Source organism: Amphiura filiformis, chromosome 5, assembly GCF_039555335.1.
Source record: "Amphiura filiformis chromosome 5, Afil_fr2py, whole genome shotgun sequence".
In the NCBI taxonomy this organism is placed as follows: domain Eukaryota; kingdom Metazoa; phylum Echinodermata; class Ophiuroidea; order Amphilepidida; family Amphiuridae; genus Amphiura; species Amphiura filiformis.
Genome location: NC_092632.1, coordinates 54,477,274 through 54,497,719, shown reverse-complemented (window position 1 = coordinate 54,497,719; position 20,446 = coordinate 54,477,274). Strand labels below are relative to the sequence as shown.

Below are 20,446 nucleotides of genomic sequence, written 5' to 3'. Positions count from 1 at the left end.
ATCGGTTTGAAATAAAACATGGCGGCGCATATATGGGGAATCGGGGATCACATATTATTATCAAAAATGATATGAAATTAGATCTGTCAGTGTATTTTTATGCAAGAATTCGATTTATTTAGTTTATGAACATTCTACTAGAATATGGTGATGAATTTTGTTCATCTGCTTGCTTGATTTTTGTATAAATATAATTATTGTATTTCTGTATTTTGAATCATGGTTTTTATAATTATCTTGTAGTTGATGATACCATTATACTTATTTGTAATATTGTAAATACATTGTTAATACTGTATGCTCTTTTTTGTAAATATTATCGTAATATATTTTGTTGCTATAACATGTATACAATGAGGGCCTGCTTGAAAAGCAGTGTTTGTCACTGAAGCAGTATTACCCTCAATAAAGAAAGAATAAATAATAATAATAATAATAATAATAATAATTGGATGAAAATTTAATATAGAATAGGATTTGTTCATACAATTTTGCGATCATGACATGTCAGTTTTAAGCTTACTTACGATGCTTGCATGTTATGGCATAGAAATTTCTGCATTTCAATCACTTTTGCATTAAAAAAGATTGTGGGCATTTAATAGAAAGGGACATTTAATAGAGTAAATATGGTATGAACAAGTTGTCATTGAAATCAGATCAATTTATAGTTTTGTCCGGTGTACCAAGCAAATGATGGTTAAAACATGTATTTGCACAAACACTGAATGACTTGCTTGTTTAAAACAAATTTTAAGGTATCATTTGTTGCGCTTTTATTTTTTGTTACCTTTTTTTTTAAATAGAATGAGATTATGCTATTGTTGTTATGATATTTGTTTTGTGGATATGTTTGTAAAGTGATCCTTGATGACCTTTTTCTGTTATTTTCTTAATATAGATTTGAACTATTGTGGCAGACACCATCCTTGCCTAAATGGAGGAGTGTGTACCAACTCCAATCCAAATGAATACCAATGCCAATGTCCTGAAGGATTCACAGGCATTAACTGTCAAAATGGTAAGTTTAAGGTGATATTTGAGGCATTATGGAAGTGCTCTAAGCATGTTTTAAGGGGGTACTACCTCTTATAGGGGCAAGGACTACAACTACTGCACTGAAAATTCCGCAACTCAAGGCAAGTAGTTATTGATTTATTGATCAAATATTGGTTTTCCCTCATTTTTGACTGTAACTCAACAACTGTTGTCTGTGCTGAAATAACATTTCCAGTGCAGTAGTTGTAGTCATTGCCCCTATAATATACATATCTTACTTGTCACCAATGCGCTCTAATTTTTGAGAAAAATGCAAAAATAGGCACAAAATTGGGCAGGGGTGTAGTACCCCCTTAAACATATTAATTGAATAGAGCAAAGCACACTTATCAATATGCCCTTTGTTTGAAGCAAATCGGACATACGGTTTTCAAAATATATCAATTTATATTTTCGTTGTTGCTCGTTGTTTTTATCAATAATCACTAACTTTATTGAGCTAAAATGACTGGTGAAGCTCATTAACATATAATTTTTGCCAATATTTTGTGGCAATTGAAGTTGATCTTGCTGTGTAAGGGAACAAACCAAACAAAAGTTTGATAACATCCTACAAACGAAAGTTCTTAATAGTGTGGGGTCAAAAAATCTGATTACGTTAAATTGAAAAATAAGTTAAAATATAGGTCAAAGTTGATCTATCTGGTTGTTATTTTCAGCATTTCAGGAGGGGGGGGGGTCAGCCTCGTAACGAAAGCACTTTCATTTATAAGACGTCATTGAGCTTTTGGTTTGTTCCCTAAACAGATTTACCAGGGACTGACTTTTGGAATTTGCAGGAGAGCATTAAATAGCTCTTCTGGAGCCTTCAAGGAGAGCTGTTTAGAGCTAACTACAATAGAATGTAATGAGACAATGGTCAACTAAGGAGAGCTAAAAATAACTCTCCTTTATCAGATTTAAGGAGAACAGCAGAGAGCGATTTTTCTCGCTCTCCTCAAAAGGCAATCCCTGATTTGCATAATATGACAATTATATCAATTAATAACAACAATTACAGAGGCAAAACTCAACTGGGCAAATTATTTTTGTGTTATTATTATTTTTGTGTTATTATTATTTTTGTTTAATATTGAAGATATGCAACATGACTTTGTACACTTTTTCCATAAATGTGTACTTGCGATTAAAGCATGCAGCATGCATGACTACCACGTAATTATACCCCCTTCCTACATTATATACCTTCTGTCTCTGAATGAAAATTAATGTGCGCTATAAAACAAGTTAAATAGACATAAATTATGAGATTTGTACAGTGGAATAGAAAGCACACTTCTACTCAATTATTGACTTTGTGATAGGAGAGATATCACATTGGGCTATTCCAGTTGAAATACTTATACCCCTCATGGAAGATATTCTGTACTCAAAATGCCGAAATAACTGATATTATGCGGCCAACGAGCGCGCCGAGGACCAGTGGATTTTGTAATGTCAGAGAGAGGTTTTCATGTTCCCATATAGGCACAGAACAAGTGCAATAACTGTCAGGAGAAGTTTCTGTCCACTTTAGGTCATGTCTTCCACAGAGGGCGTATGGATTTCAACCAGAATAGCCCATTCTTTTGTAGGTTAAACCACCTCTTCAGACTTGTCAGAAATACACAGACTTGTTTGTTTTTCCCACCATAAGTTACAATATCAATATAATGTGTATAATAAATCAAAGGGGGATTACATATATGGATTTCATATCACAGTTAAAAATAGCTCACAATTAAGTAAGAATTTAGGGCATACTAGACAGTCGACAGCGACACATATGACACATTAGGCTGTCTATTTACTGCCCATTCACTCGGTCGGACATCCGGGAACATTGTCCCCTTCGTCCCCTTTGCACAAGCGTGCTCACCCCAACCAGCTCGAGAAGGGGAACTGCACATGCGCACAATGGTTTTACAAGGCTATTTCCCCCGTTGTGACGTCAGCCCAACCAAGAGAATTCCTAGGAACACAATTGACCAATGTAATTGCAAAACAGGGCCGTAGCAAGAGGGGAGGCCATGGCTGCCCTACTTTTTGAGAGATTTTTTAATGTTTTTGATTCAAAAAGGATTAAGATTTAGCTGTGTTTCATTTGGCAAAAACATGATAATATATTTTAATCCAAAAAAGTAAGTGCTGTTTTTTTTCTGGAATCGAGATTAAGGTATGTTACTAATCAGTAAAGATACTTGCGCTATTATGCTGGGATACAAAACGGATCAAGCGTTGACTAATGAAATGGCTTGTTCCCTTTTGTATCCCAGCATACTATAGGGCAAGTTTACATTTGCCAATACCCTACTGTATAGCCCTACTATAGGCCTTTAAACCATGGAAATCCAAAAACTGCTATATATCATAGACCTTGGCTATCTAGAGAATTACTAAACCCAATGGCCGCTACTCCCCCCCCCCCGAAATTTGGGTGAAGTGGTCACTAGGTTTTAGCGGTTGTCGGGGTATAGTGTGTTTAGTAGGGCTACCTTACTGCTAGATGACATTAAAGCCTAGAATTCAGTAGCTGTCAGAGTAAGTGACTACTTCTGATTTAGTCAGACTCAGGTTCCAGATTTATTTCTGAACAAATAACTTCGGAAATCTGGTCGTGTTCTCACTTGTCCTCAAATTGCCTTTGTACCATTGTGAAGTTAAAATTTCAAGATTCCCACGCTTATAACGCATAAGCGTTATCTGTCGCTATCGCTCAGGTAGGCTACCGTGCAAACATTGTTCAGTACGTTATCTGTTAGTGTTAGTCGAGTGCTGATGAAGATGAGATTTGTTTGATTTCAAAGTGTGGGAATTGTGATTGAATAATATCTAAATTGTTTTTATGGCAATTAAGGGGAATTTGCGACAAATGTCAATTTTAATTATATTTTTTCTGTACCTGCTCCCCCCCACGACAAAAACGTCCCTGCACACCACTGGAAATCAGCTGCAAACTGCTACAACTGGGCCTTTAAAAACATGATTCATGTTTTTACAACTAACATTTTGCACAATACTGTAAAAGGTGTTCACCAAATGCCTTCATTCGGTGCTCATTTTGCAAAATTTTTCGATGACATTCAACCAAAAATGACGGACAACCCCTGGCGTCACGTCACGCAAGCGCGAAGAGATGACCTCTTTGCGATCATATTCCACACACCTTGTGTACCCCCTTGCATGCACAGTGTACTGGTCCCTGATAGACCAAACATTCATTCCTGTGTAACACCAGATTTCCTTATTTCAAAATCTATGATGCATCCTGGAGTCACCAGATGATCCTTTATGTCTATATCCCTTTGAAGTTTATTAGTTAGGTTGCTGTGCAACCTGCAGTCAGCTGTATTTATCTCATCAAGATAGTAGTAAAGTTTTGTTTTATATCCATTATCAGAACATTACCTGAAGTAATGTTTTGCATCAGGTCATTTCCCAGACATCAACATCCTGTTAATTAAAACTCATTTTAGGATATTTTTAAAGTGCAAGTAAATTGTAGCCTACAGTATAATTATTTTATTCTATAGTTGATCTAGTATTACCGTACTGACGCGAGTATAGTCCCACCCTTTTTTTGGGTGAAAAATGACCGAAAATGGGGGGTGGGACTTTACACGAGGATTTGCTAGTTAACAAGGTGCATTTTTAAGCTTTCAAAACAGTGAATACACGTCAAGGTCTCCGATATTCGGCACCAGAAGCTTTAAAAAGTAGTCTCACTTGAGTTGTAAAAAACTCATATTTTCTCATATTTTTGGGTGGAATTTTAGCCTTACCTTCACTGAATAGAACTTGTTGGGAATATTGTTAATAAAATATGTCCATTTCTTTGAAAGAAATGACATGCAAACTATCATTTTTAATTTATTTTATGCCTTCAAGATCGATCTCGCCACATTGTTTATTTACTAACTGTGGAGGCAGCCATCTTGAATTGCCTTGTTCACGGCCGTAGAGTTTATTTTCACTAAATTGGACTTCATTTTCTCACATCAAAATCCTTCAACAATTCCAAAATAATGTTTTCATGTATCCATGATTTATGTAGAGCATTTTAAATATTTAGGATTGATTTTTGACAGCAAATATGAGACTGAAAATAAATAAAATCAGTGAAAGTGGGTTGATTAATTGACCGAGGTCGAGTGGCTTCTAAACAAAAACAAAACAACTGATTCAGTTTCCATTTTTCAGCGAGAGTTTTGTGAAAGCTTGATGTTTTGTTGAATTTTTATCATCTTTACAATAATATGTGAACTATTTTGAGGATGTTTCAAGGTAAATAAATAATCTAGCAATGAAAATTAAGCTCCATTTTAGTCACAAAAATAATTCGGAGGTCATTTTGCATGAGTTGGGTTGTCAAATTCGGAACCATTCTGTTAAAAATTGGCAGTGGGACTTTACTCGGGGAAATAACAAATTCTGAAATTTCCCCAAATATTAGGGTGGGACTATACTCGAAGGTGGGCTTATACTCGCGTCAGTACGGTACTATTACTAGTAATCTACATTCTATGAAAGTACTGAACATTACAGGGTTGCTACAGGTGGCCCTGCATGTACAGTTGTACACATTTAGGAAGGAAGGGGGAAGGAAGCTGTGAAACAGGTGTGTTTTAAGGGGGGGGGGTCTATAGTGGAAGAGGGGCAGGAAATAATTTGTTGTGAAATTGGGCCCAAAACAAGGACAATTAATGTTAAATCAGTCCTCATCATGTTCTCAACATCTGGGGAGTTTCTGCACATTTGGAATTAAATTGTACCAGGCTGGTCTGTCTTGAAAGTTTTTGTCTGTGGCTCTGCAGGGTGTTGGGGCCATGTACATTGTTTAATTCCAGGGGCCTCAATAGAAGTGATGGCTATGTGCCTACCGGTGTCCCAAAGTAGTGGCCTATCAGTACAAAATGTTGATTTAAAAAAGGAGTCATTGGGAACAAACAAAATGAAATGGGGGGGGGTCATTGAGTATAATATTTGAAAAAAGGAGGTCATTGGTTATAAAAATTTTAAAAGGGGGTAATCGAATAGAAAATTTAGGAAAAATGGAGCAAAATTCAATTTCTTGTTCCAAATTTCCAATACCAATATGCGGAAATAAGAGAATTTGAAAGTTCTTGAAAGCATTATTTTGTGGCATTTTGATGGCACAATTCTAGAAAAATTGGGTAGCCGCACCTAAAAATAAGAAGGGTCATTGGGTACAACTTTTTTTAAAGGGTCATTGGGTATATTCCACTTCAAAAAAGGGGGCACATACTGTCACTTCTTAAGTTGCCCTGCCCCCATATCTTATATTGCCTTCCCCTTGGGCTTACCCCCCACCAGGGCCCTTTTAAAAGTGGCCCAATGGACCCTCTGCATGCTGGCTTGTGCTTTGCACATTGGTTGGTACTTGAACTACAATTCTTCAGTTATATTATGAGCAAAACTGTATTTTAAATCTGATTTTGCCCTCTTCCCTATATGCCTCTTTTTATCCCTGTAAATTTTGCAAGGGCCACTTGAAGCCCTGATTCAGCAACAAATTGCCTCAAATATGCATCATAGAATTACTGAGTAAAAAATTTCATGGTGGATTGATTTCATTGAATAAGAACTTCTTGAAAAATTGATTATGCTGCTACATTTTACAATTAGAGAAAACTGACAGATCTCATATTGTATAAGAGGGAAATTTTCGTGAGGTTCTTATTTTCACACTTAATTTCAGAACTGCAAATTTCAGAAGCCTGCAGAATACTTTTTACCCATTGGCTTAAAGGCATGGGAAGGGCAAATTCAGGGGCGTAGCCAGCTTTCATGGCCGGGGGGCCAAATTAAATTTCAGGGCAGACGAAAAAAATGCAGTTGCATCATACAATACATATACTGGTTTTGTTCCGCACGCAAAAAATTGTACTATTTTTGCCCCTGATTGTGATAAAAAGGGCTTTACTGTGACAATGTGCGCACGCAACGCGCACATTTTTTGTATTTTACACTATTTTGGCTCCCAATCAGGGTGAATTTTGGTGGAAAAGGGGCTCTGTATCCACAAAGCAAAGTATTAAATCAGGAATATTGGTAGTATTCTTGTTGAATACTAAGTATGAATGCTAAGTTGAGATTATATGATTTAGGACTTAATACAAATAAAAAGAATTTGCATCTATATGTATATTGTATGATAGAAGTCCATTTGAAGGTTTACTGATCTTAATTGTGTGTGCCCGTTGGATATATAGCTTAGGATATTTTAATCTATGCCATGACAGATGATCCTGAAAAATCCTTTGTAATTGCTCACCTTGTATGAGCTATGCATAAATCCACATAAAAGAACAATTTTGTGGATAACAGTTATGAATAATGCAAATTCTTTTAAAGTGATTCTGTCTTTTCTTGTATACCTACTTACTGTATCAACTTAACAGATTTAAAAACAGTTTGAATCAGATTTATAAAAAAATTAAATATGAGTTTTTGGATGTTTTACTTCCCAACCACATAACAGCGGCTGGCTCATCACAATTCCTAAGAGTTGACAATTCAATTCCAACTCTGAAATAAAAATCAAACTACCTTTGACACACAAATTTAAGCAAAATCTTGAATAAATCATGTGAGATAAATCAAGTCAATTTCCATTGAAAAAGATCCTATGAGCTACATGCAACTGTTAAAAGACATACAATTTTACAAAGGGTTCTTAAATTTATTTAAAATCATAAAGAACATCAAAAAACGCTAATGCAGATGATTATTTATAAAACAAAAACAACATTGAATTGTCTATAATTAATATTAAAAAAAATTTAATGATTGAAATCACTAAAATCATTGATTTATTTTTGAAAACATTATGGACTTAAATCGCAATATAAACCAATGTGATTTAAATCAAATAACTCATAATCATATTGTTCGTGATCATGATGAAAATCATTTAATTGCGACTTTTAAATTTGGACTTTGTTGACAATCGTCGACATCAGAGTTTATCTTTTGGGACAAATAGCCTCTCTGATATGTTATGTTATGAATGGCTAAATTAGAAAACAATTTAAAAACAATAATCTTTTGAAAACCTATATTTTGTGTACTATGGGCATTATCAATGTGTTCTGAATGAATGTTTCAATGTGTTTTTGTGTTTTGCAGCTGAGCGTGTGTGTGATTCTAATCCATGTTCTAACGGTGGGTCATGTGCAGAGACCAGAGATGGCTTCACATGTTCCTGTACACAAGGATGGTATGGACCACAATGTCAACAAAGTAAGTACATATTCCATTGTTTGCCAACTTTGGCTGGGAAAATCGCAGTATGTTGTAAGATGTCAAAACCTTGATCAACTTCTCAAGAAATTTGGTTAAATGGCAATACTATGGCAAATTATGTAATCCTGGGTTTCTGTACTGGAAAGAGTACTGTAGGCACAGTTGGTCGCTTATGGTAAATGGACACATACTACATTGTATGTGGGCACACTAAATACCGGATAACACCCTCCAACAAATTAACCGTTTGATGGTCAACCACCATGTTTTCACTGACACTCTACCCGTTAGACAATCATGTGATCTGGTGTAGGGTGGAAGTTCTGTATTTTGTTTTCATGACCTTAGGTCGTTCTGTGTCATGCGCATTGCATACCTTTACTGTCACTGACTCGACCTTGGGAAAGGTTCACTTCCGGTACACCCGTTAATCGTCACACCGAACATGTTTCCACTGAGGAAAATACCCAGTGTTACACCACATGATCTACCTCCAGAGGTGGATCACGGTTGCCAGGTGTCCACACCGCATCACTCCGAAACGATCTGTTTCCACTGAGCACATTACCCGGTAACGCTCTAAACTAAACCGCATTAGCAGCCAACCTTTCCCCAGTAGAAACACCCAGATTGATAGCACACACATATTGTATAGTGGAGAGGAATTTCAGTGAAACCATGAGAAACCAAAGATCTACATAATGAAGTTGATACTTTTATTTTCGATAGCCGTATCGGTATCATATTTGGAAATAATCCTGATTGTCATTCTCTTTGAATCAAATGGGATGTCTCTGTGAATGTTTGACACCTAAGGTGTAAAATAGGGAACTGCTGGGGGTAATCACAATCTAAGAAGCTGAGAGTACCTGCATATCAATTGCGGACTTGGAAAAGCGGAAATGATTCTGATATATCCTAATGGCAGCAGAATAATTGTTGAAGAGTGTTTATGCTTAGGTGAAGCGCACATTAAATTACTAACCTTAGCCTTGTGTTTTGAAAGTTTTTTATCTTCAATCCAAAAACAACATATGTGATGTGATCAAGGGAAATGAGTCATATGTCGACCCTGGTCGAAAATGAGTTTTACATGTGTTTCTAAAGAGGACATTTAAAACTTTCAGAAACTGAAAACCCCATGTTAATACGACTTTTTGTTACAAAGTTTTATCAATTTATCAATCGCTGAAAACAATATAAAGCAAAAGAAATTTAACACTTTCTTTGCCAATATCTCAAAATCAGTATTAGCGACATCCGACTCATTTCCCTTGATCGTGTCACATATTTACCCCAAGACCTAATTCGCATATTTCCATACCAAAAAGATATGAAAATTTGCATTGGGCATTTTCTGATTCAGCTAGGGTCTGTGGAAACATGGTGCCTGGTTTTGTAAGTGGGCATAAGGGTTGCCAAACCTGTGATTTGGTAGCCCAATTGGGTAACTTTTGAAGGTTTTCCCTGAGCCTTTTGACAATTTCTTGTCCCATAGAAACCAATGGTCAAGAACAAAATTGAGCGACTTTTCAACATATGGCTCCCGCGACTTTTCCTGTCCCATAGAAACCAATGGTTAAGAGAAAATTGGGTGACTTTTCTATGTGACCCGCGATTTGGGCTGAAATTTTTTGGCAACCCTGGTGAGCATTAAACCAGGCTAACACAGTAACAGTAGACTTTCCCAAGGGAATTAGTGTGTGAACAAACATAACTATAGTATTAAAATCAAAACAAGCTAATGACTTTCATTTACATAGTGCATTGAGTATCCAAAATAAACAATTTTGTTATTGTGTCACTCTACACAATGTATTATATTTATATTCAAAACAAGAAACTACTCCAGATTCCAGAAATATACAGAACTAATTTTTGTGGGGTTAAAAAATATTATCCTGATTTGTAAGAAATCAAACAAAATTGTATGGTTTGGGCCCATTTCCCCTCAAATTGTAAATCTATCAAATTGAAATTTGACTTTAATTTCCAGTTACAACCACCCAACGGATAAGTATTTAGCTGTTTCATTTGGCAAACAGGATATATTTGTTTAATTCAAAAAATACTGTATTTTACTGGAATCAAGAGTAGAACAGTTTATTTCCAGTTAGAATTAACCAACAGATTGTGATTTAGCCGTTTCATTTAGCTAAACAGGATATATTTTTCAATCCAAAAAATGCAGTATTTTTTTGGAATCAAGAGCAGTTGAGGTGTCTTTGAAGTGAAACATACAGCTCATGAGAGTTTAAAGTTTTAACAGTCATGGAGCGTATTTGTTTAAACCATTGTTGAATGAAAGCCAAAGGAGGATAGCAACCAATATGCTCAGCTGTGCGAGTGACTTTCTGCTTATACATGGGATTGGATCCACAGCAGCTGAAGGGAGTATCCCATCATGCATTGCAGTATATCTGCTTGCTCCATAGCAAATACATAAAAACTGAAGTAAGAGCGGCTTAAATATTGAGAGCTATGGATAGTTTCACAATCTTTTTTCAAACAAAAGTCAAAGCTCCCTGATATGAGTGAGTAATTGAAAGTTGAAGTGAGGGATTTTGTGTATACATTCTATGGCATAATATGTGCAGTTATACTATAGTACCTCAGAGCATGATGGGATACACTTATCAGCTGCTGTGGATTGAATCAATCAAAATGGATGTTTGTTTTTGACACCTTATATGGGACATTAAAGTAACAGGTATCAAAACTTACCCAAGCTTAGTAGTGAAAACAAACGGGCAACCTTTAAAGTGTCAGTAAAGTGTCAAGAAAAATAACGGAGGAGGCAGTCAACTGATTTGTTATTAAATTCATTTTGATATAGGGATATCAAGGGGAGCTGGGTAGTTTTTTGTAAAAAAAAAAGTTGTCTTTCCATCTGAGAAAAAAAAAAATTAAAAAATTGCTCCACCTCAGACCAGAAACAAAAGATTTGATGTCAAGGGGAAATTTGACCATTTGAGCTTTTTAATAAATTGCACTTTCTTGTGGTTCAATCAAATTTCGGTGTTCCATTTTTCATCATATTTAGTTTTTAAGTTTTTGTGTGAATTTGTTTGTGAAAACTGAAATGTTATTCTCTGAGCAAAAACACTTGATTCACTCTACTTCACAGATTTTCACCTAAGTCCATCCCAATGTCAAAAAGAAATCTATGGCACACTGGGAGCCATTATGTGGGGATGGATGTGGGCATGTTGGTGTCTTTTTTTTCATGAGAAATTGTTACACAGTCTATGTTTGAAGAAAATAATCTTAGACAGAGATTTCCTATGAAAAATGTTGCCCATTACAGACTCCCCATGTGAACTCATTTTAGCCTAAAATAGTGATGTTTTTCGCAGCATGTGCAATTAGGTGCTACAAAACATAATTATGGCAAAAATATATATTACAAAATTTGTTTCACAAATCTGAAAACTAATTATTGAAAATAGAGAACTTAATGGTTGAAAAATATTTTGTCTCACCGAGGACAAGGAGTAAAAATTTTGTTTGTCTCGCTGAGGTGTTATTAAGAAATTGCTTCACCAAGTTGCATTTCATTTTGTCATGACCCCAACTATCTGGTCCTCCCACCTTAAAAATTGTATATTTAAATTCTCAAATCACGGTTGCCACAAACAAGTGCTGGTCATGATCATACGATCCAAGAAGGCTTGAACCTGGTGACCTCAAATATATTTGAAAGATTTCACCTTAAACTATTTTCTGGGGGTGGGTAGATTTCTGCCTTCCCCTGAATATTGAAAATTTTCAATGATAAAATGGGGCCGGAAAAGAGTAAATTGTCCTTAAAATGACTCTAAATGGGACAAAATATTGACAAATGGGGTTGAAAATTTGACTTTGCCCAGTCACACTAAAATTCTGGCCATGCAACTGGTGATACATGTAATGAACTTGCACTTGCAGTGGCAAAATGACATGCTTTTATTGAATTACTTTTAATCACAGATATTGTCTACATATAAAATACACATTGCAATCAGGGGTGGACCTTAGCATTTATGCAAATTAGCTCATTAATTATGCTCTTTTGCAAATGAGAGGGCAATATAGCACAGGCTACACTCGGTGTCGCGGTTTGTGAACAGGGCTAGTTCTTATAGTACTAGGGCAATTAGAACATATTAATTATTAGAAACACTTTGACCAATTTTTGAGTCAAAAGTATGCAAAATAAAAGTACCCTGAACATTTATGCACATATTATTTTTAAGCAAAATATTGGTAAAAATTACATATTAATGAGCCTTTTCATTCATTTTAGCTCATTAACTTAATTTAAGCAAGTTTATTATCATTGCTTTAGAAATAGAAATGTATATGCCTGACACCAATCAAGTTAGATTTAATTGATCATTACCAAATAAATCAAATGAAAGAGTAGGCCTAACCATGAACATTATTAATGAGAGTATTTGTATTAAATTGGCACAACATTAATTAGAGTATTAAATTTGTACATGTAAATATGTTTAACAACTTTTAAGCAATTTGTCACAATTTTGATATTGAAATTGAAGTGTGAATTGCCTTATTCTATTTCAATGATGGATGAACCAGGAAACAATGATTGTATTGTATTATTATAGCCCAATTTGTTGAATAGATTTGACAACTGTAGCTGTTTAATAAACATGTGATTGGTCTGCAAAGTGTGAAATATCATGTCTCCCTTTGATTGATTGTTTCAATTTTATGACCAGAAAAAGTGGTTATTTATTGGCAGTTTTTCGACCTGTACAGACCTAATGTTGACTTGCTGATGGTTTAGGACCTATAAAATGTTTTATTGCTTTGGATTAAATATGATGTGTGAAATGCCCAGGCCCCTTACTTTTGACTTTTTAGGGACGCACCATTTGATACTCAGGGGGTAGGAAGTTAGGGTCGGGGAAGAAATTTTTTCGCCGATGGCTAAGTTTTTTTTTTTCGCTTACCGAAGCGCTAAGTTTTTTTTTTAAATTTCATGCATTATACACAGTTAGGTGGGGAAGGTTTTTTTTTTTTTTTTAGTGTTGGTGGGGAAAGTTTTTTTTTTTGCTCATGTAGTGGGTGAAGTTTTTTTTTTTGAAAAACTTCCTACCCCCACCCTGAGAATCTAATGGTGCGTCCCTTATTGATCAATTATGTTACAATTATGTGCTTTGAAAGCCAACTGGATTATTTATACTTGGTAGTTTTGATTTTGATTGCTTTGGAATTGATGTGTGATGTCTCCAGAAGAATGAATCAATAATGACATAATTATTGACAAATTAGTAACAATGGTTGACAGGTCCTTGGGAAAGTTAACTCTTTTGCTAGTTTACCTTGATGACATGCTTTGGTGATAGCTATCTTAGAGCTTCTCAGGAGGTAAACAAATAAACTTCCTCAAAGAACTTTTTGAGGCATCTCAGGATGATCTCACTATCACCAGGATCTAAGTAACCACTATCGAAACTCAATATAGGCTTCCTTAACCCTAACAAGCCTGAGTACTGCACCTGAGTATGTGCATCCCACGGGATGTGATGACACAACCACCCTAAGTGATATAGGCCTATGGGCACTAATTCGCTGGCCTGGCCAGCGTAAGACCCGTGGCTAAGTGTCGGCAGCCTACTGCTTGGCATTCGAGGGGTCTTGGGTTCAAATCCCACCCAGAGCCAACAACTCGTTTGTTCATTTTCTCTCTTTATTTCTCCCTTCTTTCCCTTTTAAAAATCCCTATGGGCGTTAGGGTTAATATAACATGTTGTAGCTCTGGTATCGTCAGTATTTTATTAAGGGGGACAAGCTCAACACTTTCTTCATGGATTTTGCAACTTGGCCAAGTATGCCTGTTTTCTAGAGACCTAAATCAAGCCTTTTCTCTTTGAAAAGAATCAATAATCATTGTGATCACCAGACATCTCCATGCATCATCATTCCAAATGATGATGATGATATAGGGTTCATTGACCAACATTGCTAGGTTTTTAGAGCAATGACCTACTGGTATTCAGACATAACCACAACCCCCCTGAGTACATCCTAGTCATGTGAACTACATCCAAAATTAACTCTTCAGCATGCAGACACATAAACCCCTTTATCATGTTTATCTGTTGAAAATTTTAAGGAATGTTGTCTGTGTCATTACCAGCGTTCGAAATAAGCCCTATCGCAGTGCAATTTGCACCCCAAAATTTGCCTGTTGCGATACAAGTGTGGTGCAAAATTGTGATACCACATTGTACTGACTTGATGTGTTGATTGTCTTAGAGTGCACTTCAAATTGCTCTGCGTCAGATGAAATTGCACCACAACTTTCAAAATGGTGTAGTGCACCCAAGGTGAAAAAAATCAATTCGAAGATGATCATTACCACATAAAAATAAATATTAACCAAAAACAAAAACCTCTTGGAGTAGCCCCAATCCTAAAGATACGCTTGTGCACCCATTTCCACAATTGTGCAATTTGCTTGAGACTCAAGAAACATACATGTGCAAAAGAAGAAATGGAGTAAGCCTCAACATGTAAACCTAAAAGCTTAATTGCTGAGGGTATTGAAGGCTCTTTGTACAACAGCCCTGTTTCTGGGTTGACCTATTTCCCCAAAATGTCGGAAAATAGGCCTAGAAAGTCATCAAAAAGTTATGTGATATCTCATCAAAAAGTAACAGAAAAAGTCCCCCAAAAATCAATTGGGCTTCCAAATTGTGGGTCTGGTTTGTAAAACACCGATTTGTTTGCAGCAGGTGAGAGTAAAATCCCGGGGAAATTCGAACCTCATATAGCGTGTTTCTATTAAGTATCCGGAATTTTTCCAGTGAAATTGTTCACCGGGTAATAGCGGAGAATGACGGCTAACGGTCAATTTCTATTGAGGGACGTTATCCGGAAAATACCAGCCGCCGTGGCCCGATCATCACACTTCCCGGCGAAAGGGCATATAATTTTTGTGTCATTGCAAAAAGTGTGGGTTGACCTTGGTAGGACCTATTACGATCAAAAAGTTTAACTTCATGCTCAGGTCGGGCGTGACTACTGTACAAAATACGGTGTATACCCCCCCCACACACACACACACACACATAATCAAAACCACTCTGCAATCTCTTTTATTCCTTCAGTTGTCCACGCTTGAAAGTGGGATTTTCAGCCGTTATTTCTGATATATTGAATAATCTTATGCCTATTTTTTTTTCGAGTTATTATTGTACACTGTAGGCCTACTTCAAAACATAGCTGATTAGTGATAAACATACACCTGACCGTGTTAATTTCTGCTTTCTCCCCTGCATGCGCACTCTGTCGGAACGAGGTCAGTTTCTATTGGCGTTATCCGGATAATTTCTCCGCCATTATCCTACCAAAAGTAGGATAATTTCCCCGGAAAACTCTCGCCGCTATTATCCGGAGAATAGCGGAGAAGGTCAGTTTCTATTGGGTGCAATTAATCTCTTAGCCGGTTTTTTTCCGGATAAAGGCCCCAATAGAAACACACTAATAGTTGACTGAATTGTTCCCCAAGATGGGAAATTGAGTGAAGAATGCCATCGTTCTGCATGAATGTTGTCAGACAACCGGCACCATGGCCTCTTTCAAATTCTCTGTAATCAAAGACATAAAACTCATTGGTGCAAATCAGACATGATCTTAAGTAAAGTCACACCATGGTCTATGGTCACACTTGCTTGTGTTGCCAAAGGCATGGAAGACTTAACAATTAAAAGTTAAGGGAAGCTTTTTATTACTTGAGAAGTTTATGGGCCATTGGCATCAGGTGTGTGTTTACAAATTGGCTATGCAAATTAAGGTTTAAATACCATGGCATGAGGTGTAAATTTAGATTCAGGATAAATCAATATAGCACTCAGAAGTTTAATTACCCAGCATACAACTTCAGGTTCAAGCATCAAATAGGCCATGAACAATTTGCTATCATTTAGTGTTGTCATAAGTCGTCAGGTGATAAAAATCACACAGTCAAATTGTAATAAGTGGGTAGGTTGTGTGAGAATATTTAAAGATTGATTTGGTCTCTCTGGAAGATCTAGGGTTGCACCTGGGGTTGCACAAACCCTCACCCAACCCCTTCATCACTGTAAATAAAAACCAAACATTTTTCACTTCCAGGTTTTCAAAAAAGAGGAGAAGGAGGGTCTGGGAGTAGTGTCTTTTTATATTCAAGATGGGCAACATGTTTTGTTTTTATTCCATCACAGATATTCGAATGCCAATATCTGTGATTCCATTCACAATTTTTCTGTGGTAAAAGTATTTTTGAAAATCCAACCCGGCTTCAAAAAGGTAGCAGCTAGGGGTGGAAAACATTTTTTTAAACTTTTCTCATATTTGCTCTGTTTATTTTCAGATTTTGATGACTGCCAATCACAGCCTTGTCTCAATGGAGGTGTTTGTGAAGATAGAATAAACAGTTATTATTGCCACTGTACAACTCACTGGCAGGGTATTATGTGTCAATTTGGTAAGTCCCAGGTTAAGTTGTATTGGAAGTGTCTGTTTGTTTGTTTGTTTACCCAGGTTGGTCCGTGGGGGACACATGCTAATCCATGGGAAAGCCATGGACTGTTCCAAGCTCATACTATAAAACAGCACAAGCCTGGATAGCCAGTGTAGGCTAATAAAATGCATGCTGGCCTAGATAGCTTTGATAAGCAAAGCAAGAAATGGAAGAAAATAGCAAGGAAAAGAAGAAACAGAGAAGACCACTCCCAAACACAATTGTACAATTTTACTCTTAGCCCTTACTTTGTGAGAAAGGAAACTGGAATTCCAATCTCAAGCCCCAATGCAAAGGCTATATGATACATCTTTGCTTTAAATGTAACTTGCTTTCATGTCATCAAACATGAATGGTTTAATATAACAAGCTGTGATTGTTTAATTTGAAATAATCATCATTTCAGATGCCGATGAATGTCAAGGTATGCCGTGTAAGCATGCATTTGCCTGTCGTAATCTGCTTGGAGACTATATGTGTGATTGTCAACCAGGATGGACAGGGAAGGACTGTGATGTCAGTAAGTACTGAGAAAATGTATGTAAAGGCTAGCAAATGGCTTTGGGGATCTATAATTTGCTTCTGAGAGATATTAAAAGTAAAGCACTTGTCAGAAATAGGAGGCCCATCTAAATTAAAACTTTAAGCCTTACTTGGAGGGGGAGACGGACTGGTAAAGGGGCATCAATTACTGTCCCATTTCCTTGATATGATGAAATAGTAGTTAATACAGTGTTAATCAATGGAGAAACACCAGTTATACCCCCTCCCAGACACATGGTCATTGCCCCCTCGATTGCAAAATGATGGTTATGTAACTCTTGTATCAACTAAGATACACATGCAATTCTTAACCTGATGGTGGCGACTCAAATACATCAGTAAAATTGCATAAACAATCAATTATTTTTAATAACTAATTTAAGAGTCAATTATTGTTTTAGCTTGCTTCCACTTCAATGCACATATTCATTGCCATAGTATCATATCTATTCACAAGCCGAGAGGGTGTTGTCTTTTCCCATACCAATTTATGCAATATGCAAACAAGTGAAGTCAAGCAAACTAGATTGTATACTATTAATTCAATACACATACAAGAGAAATGAAAGTAGAAATTCTTGTGTAGTTAAATACTTGTTTTTCATATTTTTCTTTTGATAGACGTAAATGACTGCGTGGGAAACTGTCAGAATGGGGCAACATGTCTGGTAGGTTGAAAATGATGTCATATTGTTGTTATCCATCTTGTAAATGAATAAATGTCATTTCAAAAAAACAAAGAAAAACAAAAGAATTGTAAACTCTTAAAATAGGTGGGGAAAATACTTTTCTTAGTTATGATTAAATGAATAGACCTGATTGATTTGACACAGGAGCTATTTCCTGCTACCTTAATTGGCAGTGTACCTGCATGTGCCTCTTGGTAAAGGAAAAATATGTGATTTTGGGAAACATAAATATTTTCCCTAAAATAGTATACAAATATTTAGTACAATGGTAAGAATATTTTTATGAGGTGAAATATGTGACCAGCTCCAACAAACCCAGGAACAAGTCGCCAGGCATGTTTTTGAGTTATAGGCCTTTAAAGATGACATTCCTATATTAAAAAAAATCAAATTTTGGAATTCTAAATTTCATGGTATTTGACCTTGGGACTGAGTGGACTTTCAAATCCTTGAAAGTACTTATTAAAATAATTGGCAGTTGAACTATGAGAATCCCTATTCAATCCTGTGCAAAGCAGGAAACTGAATAGCCCAGTACTCAGAATAGCAATTGACAAAAATATCAAGGTATCATTTTCAATTATCCATATCTTGAAAAGTATTGATGCTATGTATGTAATTTTGGTATCATTTTGAAGCTTATTGTCCCGTGCTTACATTTTATTCAAATCATGAAATGTCAAATATGCGACTTGTTCCTGGTTTTGTCAGAACGGGTCACAAATGGACTGTTCCATTCAACAAGACTAAATATTCAATTTTTCGATTATTATTTAGATATTTAGATTATAAAAAATGTATGAAGCATGTTTAAATGTATTTAAATCCTTTTAGCAATATGTTCAGAATTGATTTGGATGTACAGATAGTCACACTGTATGATATGGAGTGTAAATTTTTTGGTTTGATTTTAGGACCTCGTCAACTCCTTCCAGTGTGTTTGTGCCCCTGGATTTACAGGCCTAGAGTGCGAGATGAATATTAATGAATGTGCTAGCATTCCTTGCCAACATGGAGGAAGATGTGAAGACCTGGTCAATGGATACCAATGCCATTGCTCACCAGGATTCTCAGGACAAAATTGTCAGGTACGGTTTGTCAGTGTCAATAATCTTTAAAGTGTAATATATAGCTATAGTTTGATCAGCTCGGAATCGGCAGGAATTGTTAGGTTTTGACCAATACGCCGAAAAGTAGACCCAGGTTATTTTGTTGACCTGTCTGATCTATATTTTGCATGTTAAATAAAGTATAGACAAAGTATAGGACTTAAATAATAATTTGTGATATTTCTGGCGAGTTGTCACAAGACAGTTCTCAAAATAAAATATATTGATATAATCCGCTATGTTATAAGGCCGCCAATTACGAGCTGATCAAATTGTAGTACAGAGTTTTTGTAAGATTCAGTAACATGTCAGGTAAACCTATTCTAGCAGGTAAGTTAGCTCAAGCGATAAGCCACTAGACTCGGATGTGTGACAGTACAATTATAGAGTGTTTCTTTTGTCGCCATCCAATTCATGTGTGTGCATCACAGCTTGATCATCTCTTTAACTTGACTGATTATTATGGCCAGTGAGGGCACTGTTTAATTCAATGAATTACCTTTATTCCTAGCTGTTTTCCCTTCCAGCCACAACTTACATTCATATTGAATAACCAGACTGAACTTATCCACACCTTTGTGCTTTCGTGTCTGAGGGCTTTATTTTGTCTCCACCCCACAGTCACTCCTTCATCCAACATATCTGATTTCCAAGATACCTTTTGAAATTTGACCTGAGGAAGTGTAGTTACTATTTACAGAACGCCATATAATAAAGACTTGTTAAAAATTGTTACCCTCATGTGCAGATTGATGTGGACTTATGTGATCCCAACCCTTGCACGAATGGTGCTCGTTGTTTTAACGTGCTTGGGGATTACTACTGTGCTTGTGCTGAGAGTTTCCAAGGCAAGAATTGCTCCGAGACAAGACATCGGTGCACAGGGGTAGCATGTGAAGGTGAGTACATTCAGGGGATCTAGTACTTTCTTTGGGTAGTAATATTGTGGCATGCAGTGCAATAATGTTGTAGGTAACTTCACCGGTTAGTCTTTGCCTTTGGTGCAAGAGGTCCCGGGTTCAATTCCCTACAGGGCCAAAAAAGTTCCGCTCTCCCCGTGGCTCATTTGGTAAAGGGGGGGGCAGCTGACCCATGATAAAAGGAAGACCTTGTTACAGTTGGTTCTGATTAGGGTAATAAGGCCAATTGTTGTTGTAAAATACTCTGACCAGCTATCTATGTAGAAATGGATGCAAAAGACGGCAGGAATACCGCAATCCCACACAATTAAAAGAACACTGAACATTTGTTCAGTTACAAAGCAAACAGATCCTCTGTTACCATGG

At 36.4% G+C, this 20,446-nt stretch overlaps 1 protein-coding gene across 1 annotated transcript in view; it reads left to right on the top strand.

Annotated features, from left to right (window-relative positions):
* The window catches only part of LOC140153378 (protein jagged-1b-like), a 64,009-nt gene that overhangs the window by 27,886 nt on the left and 15,677 nt on the right, over positions 1 to 20,446 (top strand). Inside the window, 7 exon segments of the mRNA XM_072176117.1 lie at positions 902 to 1,021; positions 8,188 to 8,301; positions 16,670 to 16,783; positions 17,226 to 17,339; positions 17,984 to 18,030; positions 18,966 to 19,139; positions 19,909 to 20,059. Of these exon segments, the coding sequence (XP_072032218.1) occupies positions 902 to 1,021; positions 8,188 to 8,301; positions 16,670 to 16,783; positions 17,226 to 17,339; positions 17,984 to 18,030; positions 18,966 to 19,139; positions 19,909 to 20,059 (834 nt within the window).